At 52.9% G+C, this 27,835-nt stretch overlaps 2 protein-coding genes across 3 annotated transcripts in view; both read left to right on the forward strand.

The window, feature by feature from the left end:
- mboat7 (membrane bound O-acyltransferase domain containing 7) overlaps positions 1-13,809 on the forward strand; it is a 43,592-nt gene extending 29,783 nt beyond the window's left edge. The window contains exons 6-8 of the mRNA XM_063034874.1: positions 2,730-3,087; positions 6,107-6,271; positions 8,840-13,809. Of these exons, the coding sequence (XP_062890944.1) occupies positions 2,730-3,087; positions 6,107-6,271; positions 8,840-9,299 (983 nt within the window). The 3' untranslated portion in view covers positions 9,300-13,809. The remainder of the gene's footprint in view (positions 1-2,729; positions 3,088-6,106; positions 6,272-8,839) is intronic.
- Positions 13,810-18,991: 5,182 nt separating this feature from the next.
- tmc4 (transmembrane channel-like 4) overlaps positions 18,992-27,835 on the forward strand; it is a 32,501-nt gene continuing 23,657 nt past the window's right edge. For both annotated transcript variants that reach the window (XR_010016289.1, XM_063034861.1), the window contains exons 1-4: positions 18,992-19,409; positions 20,613-20,814; positions 21,240-21,388; positions 26,838-26,990. Coding sequence is in view for 1 of the 2 variants with exons in the window: in XM_063034861.1 (XP_062890931.1) it covers positions 19,007-19,409; positions 20,613-20,814; positions 21,240-21,388; positions 26,838-26,990 (907 nt within the window). In the remaining variant the exon portion in view is untranslated. The remainder of the gene's footprint in view (positions 19,410-20,612; positions 20,815-21,239; positions 21,389-26,837; positions 26,991-27,835) is intronic.

A 27,835-nucleotide genomic window follows, 5' to 3' on the forward strand; every position in this document is an offset into this window, starting at 1 on the left:
CACACCCCCTCACCACTCTTCACCCCTACCCACCCTCTCATCACCCAACACCCCCTAACCCCCTCCACTCCCACCCACCCACTCATCCCCCCACATACCCTCACCCCTCTCCACCCCCACCCACCCTCTCATCCCCCCACACCCCCTCACCCCTCTCCACCCCCACCCACCCACTCATCTCCCCACACCCCTCCTCTCCACCCCCACCCACCCTCTCATCCCCCACACCCCTCCTCTCCAGCCCACCCACCCTCTCATCCCCCCACACCCCCTCACCCCTCTCCACCCCCACCCACCCTCTCATCCCCCACATCCCCTCACCCCTCTCCACCCCCACCCACCAACTCATCACCTCACATCCCCACACCCCTACCCACCCTCTCATCCCCCCACACCCCTCCTCTCCACCCCACCCACCCTCTCATCCCCCCACACCCCTCCTCTCCACCCCACCCACCCTCTCATCCCCCACACCCCCTCACCCCTCTCCACCCCCACCCACCCTCTCATCCCCCCACATCCCCTCACCCCTCTCCACCCCCACCCACCAACTCATCACCCCACATCCCCTCACCCCTCCCCACCCCTACCCACCCTCTCATCCCCCCACACCCCTCCTCTACACCCCCACCCACCCTCTCATCCCCCCACACCCCTCCTCTCCACCTCCACCCAACCTCTCATCCACCACACCCCTCCTCTCCACCCCTACCCACCCTCTCATCCCCCCACACCCCTCCTCTCCACCCCACCCACCCTCTCATCCCCCCACACCCCTCCTCTCCACCCCACCCACCCTCTCATCCCCCACACCCCCTCACCCCTCTCCACCCCCACCCACCCTCTCATCCCCCCACATCCCCTCACCCCTCTCCACCCCCACCCACCAACTCATCACCCCACATCCCCTCACCCCTCCCCACCCCTACCCACCCTCTCATCCCCCCACACCCCTCCTCTACACCCCCACCCACCCTCTCATCCCCCCACACCCCTCCTCTCCACCTCCACCCACCCTCTCATCCACCACACCCCTCCTCTCCACCCCTACCCACCCTCTCATCACCCCACACCCCTGCTCTCCACCCCTACCCACCCTCTCATCACCCCACACCCCTGCTCTCCACCCCCACCCACCCTCTCATCACCCCACACCCCCTCACCTCTCTCCACCCCCACCCACCCTCTCATCCCCCCACACCCCTCCTCTCCACCCCAACCCACCCTCTCATCCCCCAACACCCCTCCTCTCCACCCCCACCCATCCCCTCATCACCCCACAACCCCCACATACCCTCTCCACCCCTACCCACCCTCTCATCCCCCCACACCCCTCCTCTCCACCCCAACCACCCTCTCATCCCCCCATCCCCTCACCCCCACTCACCCTCTCATCCCCCACACCCCTCCTCTCCACCCTCATCCACCCTCTCATCCCCCCACACCCCTCCTCTCCAGCCCCACCCACCCTCTCATCCCCCCGCATCCCCTTACCCCACTCCACCCCTACCCACCCTCTCATCCCCCCACACCCCTCCTCTCCACCCCCACCCACCCTCTCATCCCCCCACACCCCTCCTCTCCACCTCCATCCACCCTCTCATCCCCCCACACCCCTCCTCTCCACCCCCACCCACCTTCTCATCCCCCACACCCCTCCTCTCCACCCCTACCCACCCTCTCATCACCCCACACTCCTCCTCTCCACCCTCACCCGCCCTCTCATCCCCCCACACCCCTCCTCTCCACCCCTCCCACCCTCTCATCACCCCACACCCCCTCACCCCTCTCCACCCCACCCACCCTCTCATCCCCCCACACCCCCTCACCTCTCTCCACCCCCACCTACCCTCTCATCCCCCAACACCCCTCCTCTCCACCCTCACCCATCCCCTCATCACCCCACAACCCCCACATACCCTTTCCACCCCTACCCACCCTCTCATCCCCCCACACCCCTCCTCTCCACCCCAACCACCCTCTCATCCCCCACACCCCTCCTCTCCACCACCACCCACCCTCTCATCCCCCCATCCCCTCACCCCCACTCACCCTCTCATCCCCCCACACCCCTCCTCTCCAGCCCCACCCACCCTCTCATCCCCCACATCCCCTTACCCCACTCCACCCCTACCCACCCTCTCATCCCCCCACACCCCTCCTCTCCAACCCCACTCACCCACTCATCCCCCCACACCCCTCCTCTCCACCCCCACCCACCCTCTCATCCCCCCACACCCCTCCTCTCCAACCCCACCCACCCTCTCATCCCCCCACATCCCCTCCTCTCCACCTCTACCCACCCTCTCATCCCCCCACATCCCCTCACCCCTCTCCACCCCCACCCACCCTCTCATCCACCCACACCCCCTCACCCCTCTCCACCCCCACCCACCCTCTCATCCCCCCACACCCTTCGCTCCTTCACCTCCATCAACCCCTCTCCATGCCCACCCAACCCACCCTCCCCCTGTGCCCCTCCCCGCACTCCCCCGCCCTCCCCCTCCTCCCCGCCGCCTATGCCCTCCACCCCCCTCAACCCCCTCCAGCCCCTCCTTTTCCCTCTCCCCTCCCCTTTCTCTTTCCCCTCCGCTCTCCCCCCTTTCTCTTTCCCCTCTTCTCTGCACTCCCCGTCCTTTCTGTCTTTCCACCTTTCTCTCCCCTCCCCTTTCTCATTCCCTCCCCTATCTCATTCTCTCCCCCCTCTAACGGTCTCCCTCCCCCCACAGGGCCGTTCTACCGCTACCGGACATACCGTGACTGGGTGCAGAATTCCCACCTGCCTCACGTTCCGAGCTGGCATCCTCTGCTCCATCGCCTGTCACTGGCCCCACTCTATGGGCTGGCATTCCTGCTTTTCTCCCACCTTTTCCCACTGGACTTCGTCCGCACGGCCGACTTTGCCCGCAGCAGCTTTGCCTACGCTCTGCTCTACACGGCCGCCCTCTTCCTGACGTTCCGCCTACGCTTCTATGTGGCCTGGACCTTTGCCGAGGGAGCGTGTATCGCCTCTGGGCTTGGGGCGTACCCGGTGTCTGCCCGCTCGCGACCAGGAAACGGACCCACCAATCCCAGCTACACTGACAGGTCAGGATGCGCTCTCAGGGTGAGGGGGTCAGTGGTCTGGCCCCATTTGTGTCAAGGGTCGCGCTCCATTACGGTCGGGTGTCGCACACCATTGGAATAGAGCGTCACACCCTGTTGGGGTCTGGCGTCTCGTTCCATCGGGACCATGATTCGCTCCCCATTGGGGTGGTGATTTGCGCCCCGTTGGGGTGGTGATTCACGCCCCATGGAGTGGTGATTCGTGCCCCATTGCGCTGGTAATTCTCGCACCATTGAAGTTGGGCGTCATGTTCTGTTGGGGTTGGTACTTGCGCTCCGTTGTCGTGTCCTACTGGGTTTGGAGATTACGCTGCATTGGTTATGATTTGCACTGCGTTGCACTGCAGTGTTGTGCCCCGTTCTGGTTAGCATCACACTCCCTCTATTCCCCATACACAATGTCCATCTCCCTCTGTTCCCTGTATAGAGTGGCCATCTCCCTCCGTTCCCCATACACAATGTCCATCTCTCTCTCTGTTCCCCGTACACCATGTCCATCTCTCTCCATTCCCCATACACAATGACCATCTCTCTCTCTGTTCCCCATACACAATGTCCATCTCCCTCCGTTTCCTGTATAGAGTGGCCATCTCCCTCCATTTCCCATACACAATGTCCATCTCTCTCCATTCCCCATACACAATGTCCATCTCTCTCTCTGTTCCCCGTACATAATGTCCATCTCCCTCCGTTCCCTATATAGAGTGGCCATCTCCCTCCGTTCCCTGTATAGAGTGACCATCTCCCTCCGTTCCCTGTATAGAGTGACCATCTCCCTCCGTTTCCTGTATAGAGTGACCATCTCCCTCCGTTCCCTGTATAGAGTGACCATCTCCCTCCGTTTCCTGTATAGAGTGAGCATCTCCCTCCGTTCCCTGTATAGAGTGACCATCTCCCTCCGTTTCCTGTATAGAGTGACCATCTCCCTCCGTTCCCTGTATAGAGTGACCATCTCCCTCCGTTCCCTGTATAGAGTGACCATCTCCCTCATTCTCTGCACGTACATGTGTGCCTCAGAGCCTCTTATACACCTCTATTGTATCTGCCTTCCCCACCGACCCGGGCATCATGTTCCAGACACCTACTCGTCTCTGTGTAAAAAAGAAAATCTGCCCCTCACATGTCCTTTGAATTTTCCCCTTCTCACCTGAAATGCGTGCCCTCTGGTATTAGACATTTCCATTCTGGGGGAACAGATATCGTCTGTCTACTCTATAATCTCATAATCTTAGAAACCTCTGTCAGGTCTCCCCTCAGCCACTGCCACTCCGGAGAAAACAACCCAAGTTTGTCCAGCCTCTCCTTGTAGCTCACGCCCTCTAATCCAGACAACATCTTGGTGAACCTCTTCAAAGACTCCATATCATTCTTAGGAGTCCAGCAGCCCAGATGTGGCCTGTATCCCTCGAAAACCTTCCTATCCATGTACCTGTCCGTGTTTTAAATGCTGTTAATGTTCCAGCCTCAGCCACTTCCTCTGGCAGCTCGTTCCATAGACGGACCACCCTCTGGGTGAAACAGTTGCCCCTCGGGCCCCTATTGAATCTCTCTCCCCTCTCACCTTAAACCTGTGCCCTCTGGTTCTTGATTGCCCAGCCCTGGGGAAAAACACTGTGCACATTCACCATATCTGTGCCCCTGGTGGTTTTATACATCTCTGTAAGGTCACCCCTCAGTCTCCTACACTCCAAGGAATAAAGTTCCAACCTGTCCAACCTCTCTCCATAACTCAGTCTCTCGAGCCCCAGTAATATCCTCGTAAATCTCTGCATTCTTTCCAGCTCAATGGCATCTTTCCTACAGCAGGGTGACCAGGACTGAACACAATACTCCAAGTGCGGCCTCACCAACGTCTTGTACAACTGCAACATAACGTCCCAACTCCTGTACTCAGTGCCCTGACTGCTGAAGGCCAGCGTGGCAAACATCTTCTTCACCGCCCTGTCTACCTGTGACTCCACTTTCAGGGAACCATGTCCCTGTACCCCAGGGTCACACTGTTATACAACACTCCCCAGGGTCCCTGTCTACCTGTGACTCCACTTTCAGGGAACCATGTCCCCGTACCCCTGGGTCACACTGTTCTACAACACTCCCCAGGGTCCCTGTCTACCTGCGACTCCACTTTCAGGGAACCATGTCCCTGTACCCCTGGGTCACAGTGTTCTACAACACTCCCCAGGGTCCCTGTCTACCTGTGACTCCACTTTCAGGGAACCATGTCCCCATACCCCTGGGTCACACTGTTCTACAACACTCCCCAGGGTCCCTGTCTACCTGTGACTCCACTTTCATTTAGAATATTCTGCATGTTTAAGAGCTGAGAGGACCCCGGTCAGACCCCACTTGGAGTGCTGTGCTCAGTTCTGGTCACCTCACTACAGGAAGGATGTGGAAATGATAGAAAGGGTGCAGAGGAGATTTACAAGGATGTTGCCTGGACTGGGGAGCATGCCTTATGAGAATAGGTTGAGTGAACTCGGCCTTTTCTCCTTGGAGCGATGGAGGATGAGAGATGGCCTGATAGAGGTGTGTCAGATGATGAGACGCATTGATCGTGTGGATAGTCAGAGGCTGAAATGGCTAACAGGAGAGGGCACAGTTTTAAGGTGCTTGGAAGTAGGTACAGAGGAGATGTCAGCGGTAAGTTTTTTACGCAGAGAGTAGTGAGTGCGTGGAATGGGCTGCTGGCGACGTTGGTGGAGGCGGATACGATAGGGTCTTTTAAGAGGCTCCTAGATGGCTACATGGAGCTCAGAATAATAGAGGGCTATGGGTAAACCTAGGTAATTTCTAAAGTAAGTACATGTTCAGTACAGCATTGTGGGCTGAAGGGCCTGTATTGTGCTGTAGGCTTTCTGTGTTTCTGTGTTTCAGGGAACTCCTGGGTCCTTTGGTTCTGTAAGACTCCCCAGATCCTTATCTGATGGAATAGTGCCAAACAAACAACCCCCACCCACTGCTTGCTGACGCCCTGTCTGGTCTGTCTCCCTCCATGTAGCGAGCCACAGGATTACGACTACGAGACAATCCGTAACATTGACCCGTACAACACGGACTTCTGCAGCAGCGTCAAGGATGGGATGAAATATTGGAACATGACGGTACAGTGGTGGCTGGCCACGTACATCTATCACCGTGCCCCCGTCAAGGCCAAGCTGCTGAGGTGAGTGCCCACTGTCCAATTGACGACGGTGCTGACTGCAGACTGCCGTCTCCCCCAGTCTGACTCGCCCGAGACTGCCGTCTCCCCCAGCCTGACTCGCCCGAGACCGCCGTCTCTCCCAGTATCACTCGCCCGAGACTGCCGTCTCTCCCAGTCTCACTCGCCGGAGACTGCTGTCTCCCCCAGTCTCACTCGCCGGAGACTGCCGTCTCCCCCAGTCTCACTCGCCCGAGACTGCCGTCTCTCCCAGTATCACTCGCCCGAGACTGCCGTCTCTCCCAGTCTCACTCGCCGGAGACTGCCGTCTCCCCCAGTCTCACTCGCCGGAGACTGCCGTCTCTCCCAGTATCACTCGCCCGAGACTGCCGTCTCTCCCAGTCTCACTCGCCGGAGACTGCCGTCTCCCCCAGTCTCACTCGCCCGAGACTGCCGTCTCCCCCAGTCTCACTCGCCCGAGACTGCCGTCTCCCCCAGTCTCACTCGCCAGAGACTGCCGTCTCTCCCAGTCTCACTTGCCCGAGACTGCCGTCTCCCCCAATCTGACTCGCCCGAGACTGCCGTCTCTCCCAGTCTGACTCGCCGGAGACTGCCGTCTCTCCCAGTCTCACTCGCCCGAGACTGCCGTCTCCCCCAGTCTGACTCGCCCGAGACTGCCGTCTCTCCCAGTCTCACTCGCCGGATACTGCCGTCTCTCCCAGTCTCACTCGCCCGAGACTGCCGTCTCTCCCAGTCTGACTCGCCCGAGACTGCCGTCTCTCCCAGTCTCACTCGCCGGAGACTGCCGTCTCTCCCAGTCTCACTCGCCGGAGACTGCCGTCTCCCCCAATCTGACTCGCCCGAGACTGCCGTCTCTCCCAGTCTGACTCGCCGAAGACTGCCGTCTCTCCCAGTCTGACTCGCCGGAGACTGCCGTCTCCCCCAATCTGACTCGCCCGAGACTGCCGTCTCTCCCAGTCTCACTCGCTGGAGACTGCCGTCTCCACCAGTCTGACTCGCCCGAGACTGCCGTCTCTCCCAGTCTCACTCGCCCGAGACTGCCGTCTCTCCCAGTCTCACTCGCCCGAGACTGCCGTCTCTCCCAGTCTCACTTGCCCGAGACTGCCGTCTCCCCCAGCCTGACTCGCCCGAGACTGCCGTCTCCCCCAGTCTCACTCGCCCGAGACTGCCGTCTCTCCCAGTCTCACTTGCCCTAGACTGCCGTCTCCCCCAGCCTGACTCGCCCGAGACTGCCGTCTCTCCCAGTCTCACTCGCCGGAGACTGCCGTCTCTCCCAGTCTGACTCGCCCGAGACTGCCGTCTCTCCCAGTCTCACTCGCCGGAGACTGCCGTCTCCCCCAGTCTGACTTGCCCGAGACTGCCGTCTCTCCCAGTCTGACTCACCGGAGACTGCCGTCTCCCCCAATCTGACTCGCCCGAGACTGCCGTCTCTCCCAGTCTCACTCGCCGGAGACTGCCGTCTCTCCCAGTCTCACTCGCCCGAGACTGCCGTCTCCCCCAGTCTGACTCGCCCGAGACTGCCGTCTCCCCCAGTCTGACTCGCCCGAGACTGCCGTCTCTCCCAGTCTGACTCGCCGGAGACTGCCGTCTCCCCCAGCCTGACTCGCCCGAGACTGCCGTCTCCCCCAGTCTCACTCGCCCGAGACTGCCGTCTCTCCCAGTCTCACTCGCCCGAGACTGCCGTCTCTCCCAGTCTCACTCGCCCGAGACTGCCGTCTCCCCCAGCCTGACTCGCCCGAGACTGCCGTCTCCCCCAGCCTGACTCGCCGGAGACTGCCGTCTCCCCCAGCCTGACTCGCCCGAGACTGCCGTCTCCCCCAGTCTCACTCGCCCGAGACTGCCGTCTCCCCCAGCCTGACTCGCCCGAGACTGCCGTCTCCCCCAGTCTCACTCGCCCGAGACTGCCGTCTCTCCCAGTCTGACTCGCCGGAGACTGCCGTCTCTCCCAGTCTCACTCGCCGGAGACTGCCGTCTCCACCAGTCTGACTCGCCCGAGACTGCCGTCTCCCCCAGTCTCACTCGCCCGAGACTGCCGTCTCTCCCAGTCTCACTCGCCGGAGACTGCCGTCTCTCCCAGTCTGACTCGCCGGAGACTGCCGTCTCTCCCAGTCTCACTCGCCGGAGACTGCCGTCTCTCCCAGTCTCACTCGCCGGAGACTGCCGTCTCTCCCAGTCTCACTCGCCGGAGACTGCCGTCTCTCCCAGTCTCACTCGCCGGAGACTGCCGTCTCTCCCAGTCTCACTCGCCCGAGACTGCCGTCTCTCCCAGTCTCACTCGCCGGATACTGCCGTCTCCCCCAGTCTGACTCGCTGGAGACTACCGTCTCCCCCAGTCTCACTCGCTGGAGACAACCATCACTGTACCCCTCCCCGTATCACCTTCATCAGCGACACTGTCACCTCCCTCAGTGACTGTCCCTGCCATTTCTTCCCCTTTCAATCTACACCCCCACCCCGTCTCACTCTCTCCCCACAAACACTCTGAATGTTCATCGTTTTAAAACTTTTATTTTTTTTCTCCCACACACTTCCCCTCTCTCTCCTCTCCCCCTTTTCTCTGCCCTCCCCCAGGATCGGCTGGACGATGTTTGTCAGTGCTTTCTGGCACGGCCTGCATCCCGGATACTACCTGAGTTTCCTGACCATCCCGGTGTGCCTGGCAGCGGAGGGGGCGATGGAACGAGGAGTGCAGGCACGCCTGGGGGCTGGCTACCCCCTCCGCGCCTACAGCTGGCTGCAGTGGTTCTGGAAGATGCGTGCCTACGACTACATGGCGGCTGGCTTCGTGCTGCTGACGCTGCCCGACACGCTGGCTCACTGGCGCCTGCTCTACTTCTACCAGCATCTCCTCTGCCTGGCTTTCTTCATTGTGGGCTACGCCCTCACCCCCCGGTCCCGGTCCGGGGGAATCCGACCCCCACCACCCCTGTCTGCTACCCCCATCCCCTTCACCCCTCCGCCTCCTGCCTCCCCCAGACCCGAAGGTCAAGAGCAAGGTGGAGTTCGCCGGCGGGGGTCCCAGAGGGAGTAGTGAGAACATTTTATGTGGTCAGTGGGGTGGGGAACTACAATTCAGGGCAGTGGATCTCTTGGGAATGATGATGGGGAGCACACTGTTATGCCCACCTCCCCCCCAACTACTTCCTGTTGGTGAGGCTCTATCCATTCAGTACAGGCTCTGCCATAAAACTAAAGCCTCTATTGCCACTAACTCTGCCCCTCTATCCTTGTCCCACCCCTCCTTTCTCCCAGAGAAACCCCACCCCGACACCCAGAATTAAAGCCTTTACCACTAACCCCTCCTCTCTCCTCAAAACCTTGCCCATTTACCCCTGGCCCCTCCTGTCTCCTGTTCCCCAGCCACCATTTCATGGTAAATCAGCCCCTTGTTCTTATAATCGCACCCCTTTACACTTACCACACCCACTTCAACCCAATGAATCCCCTCCCACCCACCAGCTGAAACCCCGTCCCCACCCACTGTCCCAATGAAGACCAACTTTTCCCCCTATCTCCACCCACCATCCCCTGTAACCCGTGAACACCCCTCCCCTCCACCCTCCACTCTGGGTCCTGCAGGTTGTCCATCTGTTCCCCCGCCCCACCTGACCACCGAACACCCCCGACATCTTGTTTGTGCTTCCACCGTCCTCGTCCTCGTCCTCACACTCCACCCCCACACTTCACTGCTGTTTCTGTACTCCCAGCATGTGCCTGCTTCAGGTGGGCCTATCCTCCAGGTCGATCTGCTTAAAACGGTCAACAACTCCTCTGTCCTGAAAGCCCCTCTACAATTGCCAGTAATCAACGTCCCCATGACCCCAGGGTTAGTGAGAGAGGGGATGGCATATCAGCCAGGGTTCCTGTTCCCCATCACTGCCCAGTGACCCTGGGGTTGTGGGGGTCCCAGCACAGGAGTGACATATATCACTGTGTATTGTTCTATATTTTTGTGTGTGTGTGAGTTACATTGTTCATCTGGAGCCAGTGCCTTGGTAACCATGATTGGTCAGGTGCTGCCCAGTTTCTCCTTGTCTCTGCCTCACTCTGCACCCAGATGCCCTGTATCCACAACTGTGTGTGTGTGTGAGAGAGAACTCATCGACACCCCAGTCTCCCACTTCTGAGCTGCCTCTGTGTGTAAAACACTGAATCTGCACTAGCATTGTCTCTGCCCTTATCTCCCTATGCCTGTAACATTGTATCGGCACAGCCGTCTCCACCTACGTGTGTGCGTACCGCATCAGTACAAGCGAACCCTGTGACTGTTCTCCTGTAGAGAGTGTGTGTGTGAGAGAGACTATCTGCAAGGAGGTGGTGCCATGCTGGGTCTCTCTGCCTGTGTGTGTGTGTGTGTGTGTGTGTGAGAGAGACAGTCGCTGAATATTGCCAATCTGAGTTATTTACGATTTTGTATGTTTTTTTTAATATATAAACTATATAAAGAAGATTGTGACTTTTGTGTTGGTGTTATATTGCTATAGCTCAGGGTCCTCAGTTCCTTCTCAGGTGGGGCAGATGTGTGTACTGTGGTACTGAAGCATTACGTCTCATATTCACCAGTGCTGTTACTGAAGGAGGGGTGCACGGGGGTGGTGTCGGGGTGGTGCGGTATATGCTAGTTTGCAGAAGACATCAAAATCGGTAGTGTCGTTGATACTGAAGACAGTTTTCAGGCTTTACAGACCTGGGAGGTGGGCCAAGGGATGGCAAATGCAGTTTAATTTGGATCAATTTGTGAAGATCTGTCAGCTCAATATTCCGGGGTTCTGATTTAGATGTGACAGTGGGAGGGATTAAAGGAGGAAGGATTGCGTTACTAGTCAAGGAATATGTCACCAAAGTGCTCAGTCTGGACAGACTGGAGAGTTTGTGTGAGAGGTGGAACTGATATGACCACATTAATGGAGCTATATTACAGACCACCCAACAGTCCGAGGGATTTGGAGAAACAAATCTGTAGAGAGAGAGCAGACTGCTGTAAGAAACACAGGTAGCTAGAGTAAGTGATTTTAACTTCCCACATATTGGCTGTGACTGTAATATACTGTAAAAGGACTACATGGGATAGAATTTTCAAATGTGTTCAGAAAAGTTTTCTTGATTAATTCGTAGAAGTCCCAACACGAGAGTGTGCAACACTTGATCTGCTATTAAGGAACGAGACAGGGCAGGTGACGGAAGTTTGTGTAGGGAATACTAGTGATCACAATGCCATTCATTTCAAAGTAAATATGGAAAAGGGGAGGTCTGGTCTGTGGACTGAGATTCTAAATTGGAGAGAGGCCAATATTGATGGTATCAGAAAGGATCTGGCAAGTGTGGATTGGGACAGTCTGTTTCCTGGCAAATGGAAAGTCAGAGTCCTCTAAAGTCCTAATTTAGGAGTGCAAAGCTTGTTTGTGCCTGTCGGAATAAGAAGTAAAGACATCAGGTGTAGGAACCTTGGTTTTCAAGCGATATTGAGGCCCTGGTTACGCAAAAAGAGATGTGCATAGCAGGTATAGGCAGGAAGGAACAAATAAAGTGCTTATGGGGTACAAGAAGTGGAAGAGAACACTTAGGAAATAAATCAGGAGGGCTAAAAGAAGACGTGAGGTTGACCTAGCATATAAGGTGAAGGAGAATCTGAATGGACTGTACAGATATGTTCAGAGCAAAAGGATTGCAAGGGACAAAATTGGTCCTCTGGAAGATCACAATGGTAATCTATATGGGGAGCTGGACACGAAGGCTATAGAAGTGAGGCAAAGCACCACCGAATTCATGAACACGATACAGATTACAGAGCAGGAGGAGGTGTTTGCTGTCTTGAGGCAAATTAGGGTGGATAAATCTACAGAGCCTGATAAGTGCTCCCTCAGATGCAGTAGGAGGGACGCAGAAATTGCTGGGGCTCTAGCAGAGATATTTAAATCATCCTTAGTGACAAGAAAGGTGTTAGAGGATTGTTGTTCCACTGTTTAAGAAAGGTTCTATACTTAAACCGGGAACTTACAGGCCAGTGAGACTGACATTAGATGTGGGGAAGTTATTGGAAGGTACTCTAAGGGGTCAGACATGTGAGCATTTTGATAGATGTGGACTTATTGAGGATACTTTACTTTTATACTTTATTGTCGCCAAACAATTGGTACTAGAACATACAAGCATCACAGCGATATTTGATTCTGTGCTTACATTAAAAATAGTTCAAATTAGTAAATATTAAAAATTTAAATTATAAATCATAAATAGAAAAATGGAAAGTAAGGTAGTGCAAAAAAACCGAGAGGCAGGTCCGGATATTTGGAGGGTACGGCCCAGATCCGGGTCAGGATCCGTTCAGCCATCTTATCACAGTTGGAAAGAAGCTGTTCCCAAATCTGGCCGTACGAGTCTTCAAGCTCCTGAGCCTTCTCCCGGAGTGAAGAGGGACGAAAAGTGTGTTGGCTGTGGGTCGTGTCCTTGATTATCCTGGCAGCACTGCTCCGACAGCGTGCGGTGTAAAGTGATACACTTTAGTGGGATAGTCGGCGTAGCTTCCTGTATGGTAGGTTATGTCGAGCCAATCTTAAAGAGTTTTTCAAGGCAGTTTCTAGGAAGGTTGTTGAAGGCAAGGCAGTAGATGTTGTCTACTTGGACTCTAGCAAGGCACTTGCCAAGGTCCCACGTGGGAGGTTGGTCAAGGAGGTTCAGTTGCTTGGCATTCAGGATGAGTAGTAAACTGGATTAGATATTGGCTTTGTGGGAGAAGTCAGAGAGTGGTAGTAACTAGGTGCCTCTCTGACTGGAGGCCTGTGACCAGTGGAGTGCCACAGGGATTGATGCTGGGTTCACTGTTTGTCATCTATGCCCAATGAGATTAATTAGATCAACAAACTTGAGAATGGCATTAAGTTTGAGGGTGTATGGGCTGCAGGGAAATCTATCAGAGTTCGCAGCTGGAATTTAACGTGGATAAGTGTGAGGCACTTTGGTAGACCAACCAGAGTAGTTCATACCCAGGGAATGGCAGGGCAGCGAGGAGTGTGGTAGAACAGAGGCATCTGGGAATTCATTGAAAATGATGCCATAAGTAAACAGGGCCATAAAGAAAGCTTATGAGTACAGGAGATGGGATGTTATATTGAAGTTGAAAACATGTTGGTGAGGCCTAATTTGGAGTATTGTGCGCAATTTTTGTCACCTACCTACAGGGAAGCTGTAAATAAGGTTGAAAGGGAACAGAGAAAATTTACAAGGATGTTGCCAGGTCTGGAGGACCTGGGTTATATGGATGGATTGAATAGATTAGGACTTTATTCTTTGGAATGTAGAAGATTGAGTGGAGATTTGATAGAAGTCCACATGGCTTTCTCTCCCCACTCCCATTTTCTCCTTGTACTGCGTATCCGGTGATCCGTCAATTAAATTGATAAAGTTTGCAACAGGCTCTAATGGGGACATCTCTATTTCCCTCATTAGGGGGAGAGAGAGCTGGTGGTATGTTGAATTACTGGGTGAACAAGTAGTCTTTGGGGGTTCTGCAAGTTTGTGTCCTCATTGATGCTTGAGTGTTTGCTGGGGGGTGCCAAGGTTTTTTTTGTTGGTGGGGGAGGGGGGGTTGTTGCTTTGCTGTTGCTTATGCTGGGGGGGGGTTCTAACATTTTAACTCATTCATTCTTTGAGGTACTCCTCTGTTTTCATGGATGGTTGTGAAGGAAAAGAATTTCGGGTGTATATTGTATACATTTCTCTGACATTAAATGTACCTTTGAAACCAAATGTCAGCTGACTAATCATCAAGTCCAAATATCACCAGGAAGCAAACAAGTTAATGACCTGGTACGGAGCCAGCAAAATGAGGCTAAATGATCTCAAAACTATGGAGATACATATTGACTCGTGGAGAAAATTGTCCCCTCTCCATCCATTCAAAATCTACAGCTCCAAGAACATTCAGATTTCTGGCCAGGGTTAATTTGCAGGAATGTGTGGGAGAATCATAAACCTTTATGAGTGAAAACCTCGGCAGAGCACAGTCACTTCTTTTGGTAATTGGTAACAGTGCATCTTGCCCAGAACGTCCCGAGGTAATTCTACACCGTCATCACAGTGACCACCCTCTCACTGTGAATCAACTTTAATAACCCCGGCATACGTCAGCAAGTTTGGTAACTTCCCGGCAGCAGTATGCCGTAATATACAAAAATAAAATAAATAAGACAATTGTAGTAAGTATATGTATGATATTAAATAGTTAAATTTAAACTAATGCAAAAACAGAAATAATATTTAATAAGTAATGAGGTAGTGTTCACGGGTTCAATGTCCATTTAGGAATCGGATGACAGAGGGGAAGAAGCTGTTCCTGAATCGCCGAGTGGGTGCCTTCAGGCTTCTGTCCCTCCTACCTGCCGGTAACAATAAGAAGAGAGCATGTCCTGCGGGTTGAGAGTCTTTAATAATAAATCTCAGGATTATTACCAGTGCCACGTGCTAGCTGGAGTTGGAATGACAGGATAGCTAGAATGAATATGCGGCTTCAACGGTGGGGCAGGAGGGAGGGTTTCAGATTCTTGGGGCATTGGAACCGCTTCTGGGGGAGGTGGGACCGGTACCACCCGGACAGTCTACATCTGGGCTGGGCTCAGACCAATGTCCTAGGGAGATTGTTTGCTAGTGCTTTAAACTAATATGGCAGGGGGATGGGGACCCACACAGAAAAGAAGAGGGAAGTGATGCAGAGACCAAAGCTCGAGCTAGTGAAGAAAAAAGTAAGAGTAGAGAGCATAAAAGTAAAAAGCAAAAATCACACAGGTCACTAGATTCTGAAAGGACAATGAGCATAAGGCACTTTATCTAAATGCCCGTAGTATTAGAAACAAGGTTAGTGAACCTGTGGCACAGATCAGTACCAAGGCATATGATTTAGTGGCCATTACAGAAACCTGGTTGCAAGGTGGAGATGACTGGGAATTAGATATCCAAGGGTGTCAGGTAATACGGAAAGATAGGCAGGAAGGCAAAGGAGGTGGGGTGGGGCAGCGCTCTTGATTAAGGGTGAGATCAGGGTGATTGTGAGAGATGATATAAGATCTATGGAGCAGAATGTTGAGCCCGCCTGGGTAGAGATTAAGAATAGTAAAGGGAAAAAATCCCAGGTGGGTGTTGTCTATCGGCCACCTAATAGAAATATTGCAATGGCAGAGGCGAGTAACCAAGAAATAACTGAGGCCTGTAAGAACGGAACGGCAGTTATCATGGGGGATTTTAACTTCCACATAGATTGGGTGAATCAAGGAAGTTTTGAGGAGGACTTCAGAGAACGCATCCGTGATGGCTTTCTTGAGCAGCATGTTAGTGAACCTACAAGGGAAAATACTATCTTACATCTAGACCTGTGCAATGAGACAGGTAAGATTAACGATCTTGTAGTCAGGGATCCTCTTGAAAAGAGTGATCACAGTATGATTGAATTTATCATACAGATGGAGGATGAAATAGTTAGATCTAAAACTAGTGTATTATGCTTGAACAAGGGAGACAACAACAGGATGAGGGAGGAGTTGGCTAATGTGGATTGGGAGCACAGGCTATTTGGTCGGACAGTTGAGGAACAGTGGAATACTTTCAAAGAGATTGTACACAGTGCTCAACAAAAGTATATTCCAGTCAAAAGTAAAGACAGGAAGTGTGGGGAGAGCCAGCCTTGGATAACTAAAGATAGTATCAAATTAAAAGCTCGTGTACAAAGTCGCAAAGAGTAGTGGGAGACTGGAGGATTGGGAAAACTTTAAAAAGCAACAAAGAAAAACTAAACAAAAAATAAGGAAAGGGAAGATAGAGTATGAAAGTAAATTAGCACAAAATATAAAAACAGATAGCAAAAGTTTTTATAAATATATAAAGTGGAAGAGAGTGGCTAAAGGTCCCTTGGAAGACAAGAAGGGGAAATTGATATTGGGTAATAAGGAAATGGCTGAGGCACTGAACGACTATTTTGTGTTGGTCTTCACGGTGGAGGACACATCTAATATGCCAAAGAAGGATGTTATGGACGAAATGGGAGGTGAGGACCTCGATAAAATCACTGTCACTAAAGAGATAGTGATGAGCAAACTAGAGGGCCTGAAGGTAGATAAGTCCCCTGGTCCTGATGGGATGCATCCCAGGGTGCTGAGGGAATTGGCAGAGGTTATAGTAGACGCATTGGTAATTATTTACCAAATTCTCTAGACTCTGGGCAGGTCCTGGCTGATTGGAAAAGGATGTAGGCAAAAGACTGGCAACTATAGGCCAGTTAGCTTAACATCTGTAGTCGGTAAAATGCTTGAAGCTGTCATTAAGGAAGAAATAGTGAAACATTTAGAAAGGAGTGGTTCCATTAGACAGACGCAGCATGGATTCAGAAAGGGCAGGTCCTGTTTGACAAACTTACTGAAGTTCTTTGAGGACATAATGAGTGCAGTGGATGGGGGGAATAGGTGGATGTCGTATACTGGATTTCCAGAAGGCGTTCGATAAGGTGCTGCACAAGAGACTTATAAATAAAATATGGATGCATGGAGTTGGAGGAAGTGTATTAACATGGATAGTGGTTTGGTTAACCAACAGAAGGCAGAGAGTTGGTATAAATGGGTGTTTCTCCGGTTGGCAGTCAGTGGTGAGTGGGGTGCCACAGGGGTCGGTGCTGGGCCTGCAGCTGTTTACCATTTACATTGATGATTTGGAAGAGGGGATTGAGTGTAGCGTAGCAAAATTTGCTGATGACACTAAACTGAGTGGAAAAGCAAATTGTACAGAGGATGTGGAGACTCTGCAGAGGGATATAGATAGGTTAAGTGAGTGGGCCAAGGTCAACGTTGGTAAAAGCAAGATCATCCACTTTGGAAGGAATAATAGAAGAACAGATTATTATTTAAATGGTGAAAGATTGCAGCATGCTGTTGTGCAGAGGGACTTGGGAGTGCTTGTTCATGAATTGCAAAAAGTTAGCTTGTTATGAAGAAGGCAAACAGAATGTTGGCCTTCATTGCTAGAGGGATTGAATTCAAGAGCAGGGAGGTTATGCAGCAACTGCATAGGGTACTGGTGAGACTGCACCTGGAGAACTGTGTGCGGTTCTGGTCTCCATTCTTGAGGAAGGAAATACTGGCTTTGGAGGGAGTGTAGAAGAAGTTCATCAGGTTGATTCCGGGGATGAAAAGGTTAACCTATGAGGAGAGATTGAGTCGCCTGGGACTATACTCTCCGGAATTCAGAAGAATGAGAGGGGATCTTATAGAAACATACAAAATTTTGAAAGGGATAGATAAGATAGAAGTAGGGAAGTTGTTTCCATTGGTAGGTGGGACTAGAACTAGGGGACATTGCCTCAAGATTCAGGGATGAATATTTGGGATGGAGATGAGGAGAAACTGTTTTTCCCAGAGAGTGGTGAATCTGTGGAATTCTCTGTCCAGGGAAGCAGTTGAGGCTTCTTCACTAAATATATTTAAGATAGATTTTTACATAGTAGGGAAATTAAGGGTTATGGGGAAAAGGCAGGTAGGTGGAGCTGAGTTTACGGACAGATCAGCCATGATCTTATTGAATGGTGGGGCAGGCTCGATGGGCCGGATGGCCGACTCCTGCTCCTATTTCTTACGTTCCTTTGTAATAATGGAAGTGTCCTTTCTGAGACACTACTCCTTGAAGATGTCTTGGATACCACGGAGGCCAGTACCCACAATGGAGCCGACTAATTTTACAACTTTCTGTAGCTTCATTCTATCCCGTGCATTAGCTGCCCCCCGCCCCCATACCAGGCAGCGAAGTGGCCTGTCGGAATGGTCTCTACGGTTTGTGCATCTATAGAAGTTTTCGAGTGTTTTAGGTGAAAAACCAATTCTCAAAATCCTTCTGAAATACAGCTGCATTGATTTGCTCCGGAGAAGGCCCTGGTGCTCTGGGTGTTCACGGAGAAACGTGAGGGAAATCTAACCTGGGTCAGATTTTCACAGGGAGTGACAGGAACCCTGGTGAGTGTTGTAGAACAGAGGGACCCAGGGGTATGGGGATATGGTTCCCTGAAAGTGGAGTCACAGGTGGACAGGGACCCTGGGGAGTGTCGTAGAACAGAGGGACCCAGGGGTACGGGGACATGGTTCCCTGAAAGTGAAGTCACAGGTAGACAGGGACCCTGGAGAGTGTTGTAGAACAGAGTGACCCTGGGGTACGGGGACATGGTTCCCTGAAAGTGGAATCACAGGTAGACAGGGCAGTGAAGAAGATGTTTGCCACGCTGGCCTTCATCAGTCAGGGCACTGAGTACAGGAGTTGGGACGTTATGTTACAGTTGTACAAGACGTTGGTGAGGCTGCACTTGGAGTATTGTGTTCAGTTCTGGTCACCCTGCTGTAGGAAAGATGCCATTGAGCTGGAGAGAGGGCAGAGGAGATTTACGAGGATGTTATTGGGATTCGAGGGACTGAGTTATGGAGAGAGGTTGGACAGGTTGGAACTTTATTCCTCAGAGTGTAGGAGACTGAGGGGTGACCTTACAGAGATGTATAAAACCACGAGGGGCACAGATGGGGTAAATGTGCACAGACTTTTTCCCCAGGGTTGGGCAATCAGGAACCAGAGGGCACAGGTTTAAGGTGAGAGGGGGAAAGAGATTTAATAGGGACCTGAGGGACAACTTTTTCACCCAGAGAGTGATCCGTCTCTGGGACGAGCTGCCTGGGGAAGTGGTTGAGGCTGGAACATTAACGACATTTAAAAGGTCCTTGGATGAGATACACGGATCGGAAAGGACACGGGAATGGGGGATTGGTTCCCGATGTGTATGTGTTCACAGTCCGGGACCGGGAGAGACCAGGGATCCTTCGCCCTCTTCACCTGGACACGCCCCGGAACCTTCGCCCTCTTCACCTGGACACGCCCCGGAACCTTCGCCCTCTTCACCTGGACACAGCCGGAACTAGTCGGCCGGTGGTTGTCTCAGGCCCACGGCCACGGTCTGCCCCCGGGTCCTGCGGCTGCCCCCGTCACCCTGTCCCGGAGCCGGCCTCGGCCTGTGACCCCCGGCGGCGGACCGAGACCCCGATCAGCGCAGAGACAGGAGGCCTCTGTGCCCGTTCAGAGCGAACGATGCAGTGGGGAGCGGGAGATTATCCCGAGGGAGGCCGAGCAGGTAGGTGGGAACGCCGGGGGGAGAGCAGATCCTCACCGAGGCGGGACCCCTCCGTGCCCGAAGCTCCCCGTCCCACCGCCCGCGGGGCTCCCTCACCGCCCCGTCCCACCGTCCGCGGGGCTCCCTCACCGCCCCGTCCCACCGTCCGCGGGGCTCCCTCACCGCCCCGTCCCACCGTCCGCGGGGCTCCCTCACCGCCCCGTCCCACCGTCCGCGGGGCTCCCTCACCGCCCCATCCCACCGTGTGACGAGCTCCCTCACCTCAACATCCCACCGTCCGCGGGGCTCCCTCACCTCAACATCCCACCCTTCGCGGGGCTCCCTCACCTCAACATCCCACCCTTCGCGGGGCTCCCTCACCGCCCCGTCCTACGTTCCGCTGGGCTCCCTCACCTCCCCATCCCACCGTGGGAGGAGCTCCCTCACCGCCCCATCCCGCCGTCCGCAGCGCTCCCTCACCGCCCCATCCCACCATCCGAGGAGCTCCCTCACCGCCCATCACTCTGTGCATGGAGCTCCCTCACTGCCTCCACTACAACAGCCTGGAGCGCTCTCTGCCCATCCTGGATTTGCGCCGTGGAAGGTTTCCAGGGCGCAGGCCGGGGCAAGGTTGTATGGAAGACCGGCTGCAAGTCTCCCCTCTCCACGACACCGATGTTGTCCAAGGGAAGGGCATTAGGACCCATACAGCTTGGCACCAGTGTCGTCGCAGAGCAATGTGTGGTTAAGTGCCTTGCTCAAGGACACAACACTCTGCCTCGGCTGAGGCTCGAACTCACGACCTTCAGATCACTAGTCCAATGCCTTAACCACTTGGCCACGCGCCTGGGATTGGAGTTTTCTTACCAACCCTCGCGCACGACAGAGATTCTTCACGCCCTTCTCCTGTGGCACGGGGGCCCGTTTGTCACCCTCCATATGGTAGGGTTTCCTCACCACCCCCATCCCACTCTGTGGTGCAGGGTTCCCTCAACCCTCATCATTTCCTCTCTCTCTCCCCCTCCCCTTCCCGCTCCCTCAACCCCTCTCCCTCCCTCTCCCCCTCCCCTCCCTCAACCATCATTTCCTCTCTCTCTCCCCGTTCCCCTCCCTCAACCCTCATAATTTCCTCTCTGTCTCCCCCTCCCTCAACCCCCTCCCCCAACCCCCTCCACCTTCCCCTCCCTTTCTCCCCCCTCTCCCCCCTCTCCCCCCTCTCCCCAGGCTCTCCATGGGCAGCATCTCTCCATGGAAGCATAGATCACTTTGACGGTTGGGGATCCCTCAGACACCGGAGGGAGCTCCCCCTCCCTGGATCTGACACCCTGACGTGTGCAGCTCCGAGAACCGCCGACCCGCAGGCGCTGTGGGCAGATGCAAACCCAAAGGAAATTCCACTTAACATGGCGCAGAGACGCCGCATCAGGTTAGTGACCTCTCTCCCCCCTCCTCTCTCCCCCCTCCTCTCTCCCCCCCTCCTCTCTCCCCCCCTCCTCTCTCCCCCCCTCCTCTCTCCCCCCCTCCTCTCTCCCCCCCTCCTCTCTCCCCCCCTCCTCTCTCCCCCCCTCCTCTCTCCCCCCCTCCTCTCTCCCCCCTCCTCTCTCCCCCCTCCTCTCTCCCCCTCCCCTTCCTCATTCCCCCTCCTCCTGCCCCCATCCTCCTATATCCCCCTCATACACCTCCTCCTCCATTCTCCCCTCCAACCCCCCTTCATCCTCCCCTCCTCATTCCCCACTCACCCTTCCCCTCCCCTACCCCCTTCAGCCTCCCCATTACTCTATCCTCACCCTCCTGTTCCAACCCCCCCCCCCCGTGCTCCCCCAGCCTCTGTGACCCTCTGTCCTGTTGTAGGGAGATGAGTCAGGCCACGAGCGCCAGCGACGGAAGCTGGAAGCAGTGGGAGGACACGCCCCGCAGATACTTGCGGCATCTCCAGAGGGATGTGCGCAATGCCCTCAGCTACATCGAGCCCTGGAGGAATTCACTCCGCGAGATCGAGGGTAGGCGAGTGTTCCTTTGTCCAACTGCAGACACAGTCACCAGTGTATTGGAGCAGAAAGATTCAGCAAGGTTGTTCAAGGACACACTGGATAGAGATCGGTTACAGATCTGGATGGAGATGTGGAGGGTGTAGAAGATTGCTGAAGACACAGCAGGATTGAGGATCGGTTACAGATCTGGGTGGAGATGTGGATGGTATACAAGATTGCCCAAAGACACAGCGGGATAAGGATTGGTTACAGATCGGGGTGGAGATATGGATGGTATAGAACAGGGGTCCCCAACCTTTTTTGCACTGCGGACCGGTTTCATATTGACAATATTCTTGCGGACTGGCCGACGGGCGGGGTGGGGGTAGGGTTGCTAACGTACAAGAGTAGCAGTCAAATACATTGTGTTTACCCCGTGAAAGACTACAATGACAATGAAGCCTTGCGCGGGCACCTGCTGATTTTTTAAAAATCGTTTTTGGCGATTCTGTTCGGGGGGGGGTGTTGGGAGTGTTAATCATGACTGGAATATAAGTGATAACTGCCTAATACACTCAATTTCGTTTCGAAAAGGGTTTATCTAACGAATTTAATATTAAACACACAGCGCCTATTTTCCTCGCATGAATATAGTGATAAGTCAATTTTCAGGGGAGGACAGGGGAGCTTGAAGTAAGTGTTGAACGAACTTCCAGTAGAAGTGGTAGAGGCAGGTTCGATATTATCATTTAAAGAAAAATTGGATAGATATATGGACAAGAAAGGAATGGAGGGTTGTGGGCTGAGTGCAGGTCGGTGGGACTAGGTGAGAGTAGCCTTCAGCACGGACTAGAAGGGCCGAGATGGCCTATTTCCGTGCTGTAATTGTTAAATGGTTATATAAGTCAATAGCATCATAACATTTTAAGTAACGTTTGGATATTAAACACACAGCGCATATTTTCCTCGTATGAACATTTAAAATCATTGCAACGCACCAATATCGCTGAATCAGTGGGAGCCCTGGCTTGTTTCCCTGCAACAAGACGGTCCCATCGAGGGGTGATGGGAGACAACGATACTTGAAGGGGGTTCCTTATGTCCAGTCTATTCTGCAATTTAGCTTTCGTTGCAGAGATATGTTGGAAATGGAAGCAACGTTTTCAGTGCTTTAATGGCTATCTCAGGATATTCAGCCTTGACTTTTATCGATAATGCCGACAGAGATGTTATGTCAAACATACTTTTCAGCTCACCGTCATTTGCAAGCTTGGGTAGTTGATCTCCTTCCCGCGCTGACATGGATGACGCGTGGGTAATGACCTCGCGTGCGTTCAGGCTCAGCAGTGTGTGTGACAGGGAATGAGGAAAGGTGCGGCTGGCTCCTATCGCCAAATCATATCGTTTCCTTGCGGCCCGGTGGTTGGGGACGGCTGGTATAGAAACTTGCCCACGGACACGGTGGAGATCGGTTTCAGATCTGGGTGGAGATGTGAATGGTATAGAAGATTGCCCAAGGACATACTGGATGCAGATCGGTTAGAGATCTGGGTGGAGATGTGAATGGTATAGAAGATTGCCCAAGGACATACTGGATGCAGATCGGTTAGAGATCTGGGTGGAGATGTGGGTGGTGTACAAGATTGTTCAAGGACACAGTGGATAGAGGTCGGTTACAGATCTGGGTGGAGGAATGGCAGATTGAGTTTAACTGGGCAAGTGTGAGTTCAAATTGTGCACAGAGATGTCGATAGGTTAGGTGAGTAGACAAGGGATGGAATACATTGTTGGTAAATGTGAGGTCATCCACTTTGGAAGGGAAAAAGGAAGATCAGATTATTATTTAAATAGTAAAAGATTGCACCATTGCAGAGTGACTTGGGAGTACTTGTGCATGAATCAGGTTGAATTAATGCTTTTAAGATGATAGTTCTACCAAAATTCTTATATATGTTTCAGGCAGTTCTTTCCTTTGTTGCGAAAAGCTTTTTTGACAGAATAGACTCTATAATTTTAAACAATATTTGGAATAACAAAAATCCTGGATTGAGTGAACCCTTATCGCAGAAATTAAAAAAGGACAGTGGTTCGGCTTTGTAAAATTTTTGAATGTATTATTGGGCAACTAATATTCAATAATATACTTTTTTGATTCATTATTCAGACATACATGAATGTCCTTCATGGTTGGATTTGGAGGAAAACTCGGTGAAAGGATTCTCTTTGGCCTCTTTACTGGGAGCTCCTCTTCCCTTTTCATTTTCTAAGATTAGTAGACAAAACTTTAATCCCATCATTAAACATACATTAAGAATTTGGTTTCAGTTTGTAGATTTTTTGAGTTAAATAATATTGTTCTTTCTAGTAATATCCATTTCAATTATTTTTTTAAACCATCAATTTTTGGATAAGCCCTTTTTAATTTGGAAAACCAAGGCAATAATAACTTTTTCAGATTTGTTTTTAGGGGATTGTTTAATGTCTTATTTTCAGTTAGTGGATAAATATGATTTATCTAATGTACTCTTTTTTAGATATTTACAATTTAGGAATTTTTTACGTGGTTTGCTGCCAAGTTACTCTTCTGCTTATCCACCTAATGTGACAGATGCTCTCTTTCAGCTTAAACCACTTCAAAAAGGGTTGATAGCTATAATTTATGAACGGTTATTGGATTTACGAATGATATCTAATGATAAAATTAAACGTGCTTTGGAATTGGAATTTCAAGAGTCATTTTCAGATAATCAATGGAGTAAAATTTTTCATTTGGTTAATAACTCATCTATTTGTGCCTGTCACTCCTTGATACAGTTCAAGGCAGTGCATTGGGTCCATATGTCAAAGGATAAACTAGCGCGTATTTTTTCCAACATCAATCCTATTTGTGACAGATGTAATATTGGGGTGGCCACTTTAACTCCTATGTTTTGGTCTTGCATAAAGCTAGCAGGATGGAGATCGATTACAGATCTGGGTGGAGATGTTGATGGTGTAGAATATTGCCCAAGGACACAGCGGGCCAGAGATCTATGGAAATGAATAAGTAGTTTAATATTTAAATGGTTTTGGCTAGAAACATCGACTGTAATATTCCCCTTCACTGCTTCTGCCACCTGACCTTCGAGAGGGGCAGAAGAGGTTCACCAGGATTCCAGCTGGATTAGAGGGCAGGAGCTGTAAGGAGATGTTGGACAAACCTGGGTTGTTTTCTCTGGAGTGACCACGGCTGAGGGGAGATCTGAGAGAGGTTTATAAAATTACGAGAGGCACAGATAGAGTAGACAGAGAGTATCTGTTTCCCCCGGGTGGGAATGTCTAATACCAGGGAGCAGGCATTTAAGCTGAAGGGCTTGGTTCAAAGGAGATATGACGGGCCAGTTTTGTTACAGAGGGAGGGGTGGGTGCATGCAATGTGCTGCCTGGCGTGCTGGTGGAGGCAGAAATGAGAGACACGTTTAAGAGGCTGTTAGATAAACACATGGAGGGAGATGGACATTGTGTATGGGGAACGGAGGGAGATGGACATTGTGTATGGGGAACGGAGGGAGATGGACTTTGTGTATGGGGAATGGAGGGAGATGGACATTGTGTACGGGGAGCGGAGGGAGATGGATGTTGTGTACGGGGAATGGAGGGAGATGGACATTGTGTATGGGGAACGGAGGGAGATGGACATTGTGTATGGGGAACGGAGGGAGATGGACATTGCGTATGGGGAATGGAGGGAGATGGACATAGTGTACGGGGAACGGAGGGAGATGGACATTGTGTATAGGGAATGGAGGGGGATGGACATTCTGTACGGGGAATGGAGGGAGATGGACATTGTGTATGGGGAATGGAGGGAGATGGACTTTGTGTACGGGAATGGAGGGAGGTGGACTTTGTGTACGGGAATGGAGGGAGATGGACATTGTGTATAGGGAATGGAGGGGGATGGACATTGTGTACGGGGAATGGAGGGGGATGGACATTGTGTACGGGGAACGGAGGGAGATGGACATTGTGTATGGGGAACGGAGGGGGATGGACATTGTGTACGGGGAACGGAGGGGGATGGACATTGTGTACGGGGAACGGAGGGAGATGGACGTTGTGTATGGGGAACGGAGGGAGATGGATGTTGTGGAGGGGAATGGAGGGAGATGGACGTTGTGGAGGGGAATGGAGGGAGATGGACATTGTGTACAGGGAATGGAGGGAGATGGACATTGTGGAAGGGAACGGAGGGAGATGGAGGGAGATGGATATTGTGGAGGTGAACGGAGGGAGGTGGACATTGTGAATGGGCAACGGAGGGAGATGGACATTGTGTACGGGGAACGGAGGGAGATGGACATTGTGTACGGGAAATGGAGGGAGATGGATATTATGGAGGGAGATGGATATTGTGGCGGGGGACAGAGGGAGATGGACGTTGTGGAGGGGAACGCAGGGAGATGGACATTGTGTGTGGGGAACGGAGGGAGAGGGACATTGTGGAGGGGAACGGAGGGAGATGGACATTGTGGAAGGGAACTGAGGGAGATCGTCCTTGTGGAGGGGAACGGAGGGAGATGGAGGTTGTGGAGGGGAATGGAGGGAGATGGATATTGTGGAGGGGAACAGAGGGAGATGGACATTGTGAACGGGGAACGGAGGGAGATGGACATTGTGGAGGGGAACGGAGGGAGATGGAGGTTGTGGAGGGGAACGGAGGGAGATGGAGGTTGTGGAGGGGAACGGAGGGAGATGGACGTTGTGTATGGGGAACGGAGGGAGATGGAAGTTGTGTATGGGGAACGGAGGGAGATGGACGTTGTGTACGGGGAACGGAGGGAGATGGAGGTTGTGGAGGGGAACGGAGGGAGATGGAGGTTGTGGAGGGGAACGGAGGGAGATGGACATTGTGTACGGGGAATGGAGGGAGATGGACATTGTGTATGGGGAATGGAGAGAGATGGACATTGTGTATGGGGAATGGAGGGAGATGGATATTGTGGAGGGGAACGGAGGGAGATCGTCCTTGTGGAGGGGAACGGAGGGAGATGGAGGTTGTGGAGGGGAACGGAGGGAGATGGAGGTTGTGGTGGGGAACGGAGGGAGATGGACGTTGTGTACGGGGAATGGAGGGAGATGGACATTGTGTATGGGGAACGGAGGGAGATGGATATTGTGGAGGGGAACGGAGGGAGATCGTCCTTGTGGAGGGGAACGGAGGGAGATGGAGGTTGTGGAGGGGAACGGAGGGAGATGGACGTTGTGGAGGGGAACGGAGGGAGATGGACGTTGTGGAGGGGAACGGAGGGAGATGGAAGTTGTGGAGGGGAACGGAGGGAGATGGGTGTTGTGGAGGGGAATGGAGGGAGATGGATATTGTGTGGCCCGACAGCATTCATTTGGGTCTCTCACAGAGCCATCGAGCCTGTTTCTGTGCTGTATGTTGTTGTGACCCGGTCACCTTGATGGTAAAGCCACTCTAACTCCCTGTCCACAGGCCATTTCGGGACAGGCATCCGTTCCTACTTCAGCATCCACCGCTTCCTGATTGCCCTGAACTTCTGCGTCTCTCTGCTGCTCTTCGCTCTGGTAGTCACCCCCGTCATCATCTACACAACCAAGCAGTCTTCTGACGCTGTGAGCCTCCCGGGTATGTCCTGTCTCCGAGGGGGAGGTGTGAGGGAGTGTGTCGAGTTTCAGTGGGGTGGGATGTTGCCTAGTCTAACCTTTCCGTCTCACACAGCCTCCATTGTTCTATCATCCCTCCAATGTCCTTCATGTATCTGCCTTTACCACCACCCTGTCAGGGTATTCCACGCCCCCAGCGGAATAAAAACTACGTCTGACATCGCCCCACCCCCCATATTTTCCTCCAGTCACCTTAAAGTTAAACCCCCTCGTATTAGCCATTTCCACCCTGGGAAAAGAATGTCTCAGCCTGTCCGCTCAATCTGTGCCCCTGATTATCCTGTGCACCTCTATCAAGTCACTCCTCGTCCTCTTCGCTCCAAAGAGAGAAGTCCAGCTCCCTCATCGTTTCCTCATAAGACAAGCTCTCTAATCCAGGCAGATGCTGCTGAATCTCCTCTGCTCCACGTCCTTCCGATAAAGAGACGACCAGAGCTGAACACATACTCCGTGTGATCTAACCAGGGTGTCACCTCACGGCTCTTGAACTCAATCCCCCGACGAAGGAAGGCCAACACGTCGTACTCCTCAACAGCCCCGTCAACCTGCCTGGTAGCTTGGGGGACATGGACCCCAAGATCCCTCCGTTCCGCCAGACCGCTGAGAATCCCGCCATTAACCCTGTATTCTGTGCTCAAATTCCACCTTCCAAAGTGAATCACTTCCCACTTTTCCATCTGTCACTTCTCAGCCCAGCTCTACTTTTTAATTATTGTGAGATATAGCAGCATAACCAGCCTCTCCTTATTTACAGCTATGGTCAGTAACCGGCCCTTCTGACCCAATGAACCCACAGTCCAGTTACTC

Source organism: Mobula hypostoma, chromosome 28, assembly GCF_963921235.1.
Source record: "Mobula hypostoma chromosome 28, sMobHyp1.1, whole genome shotgun sequence".
NCBI lineage: Eukaryota > Metazoa > Chordata > Chondrichthyes > Myliobatiformes > Myliobatidae > Mobula > Mobula hypostoma.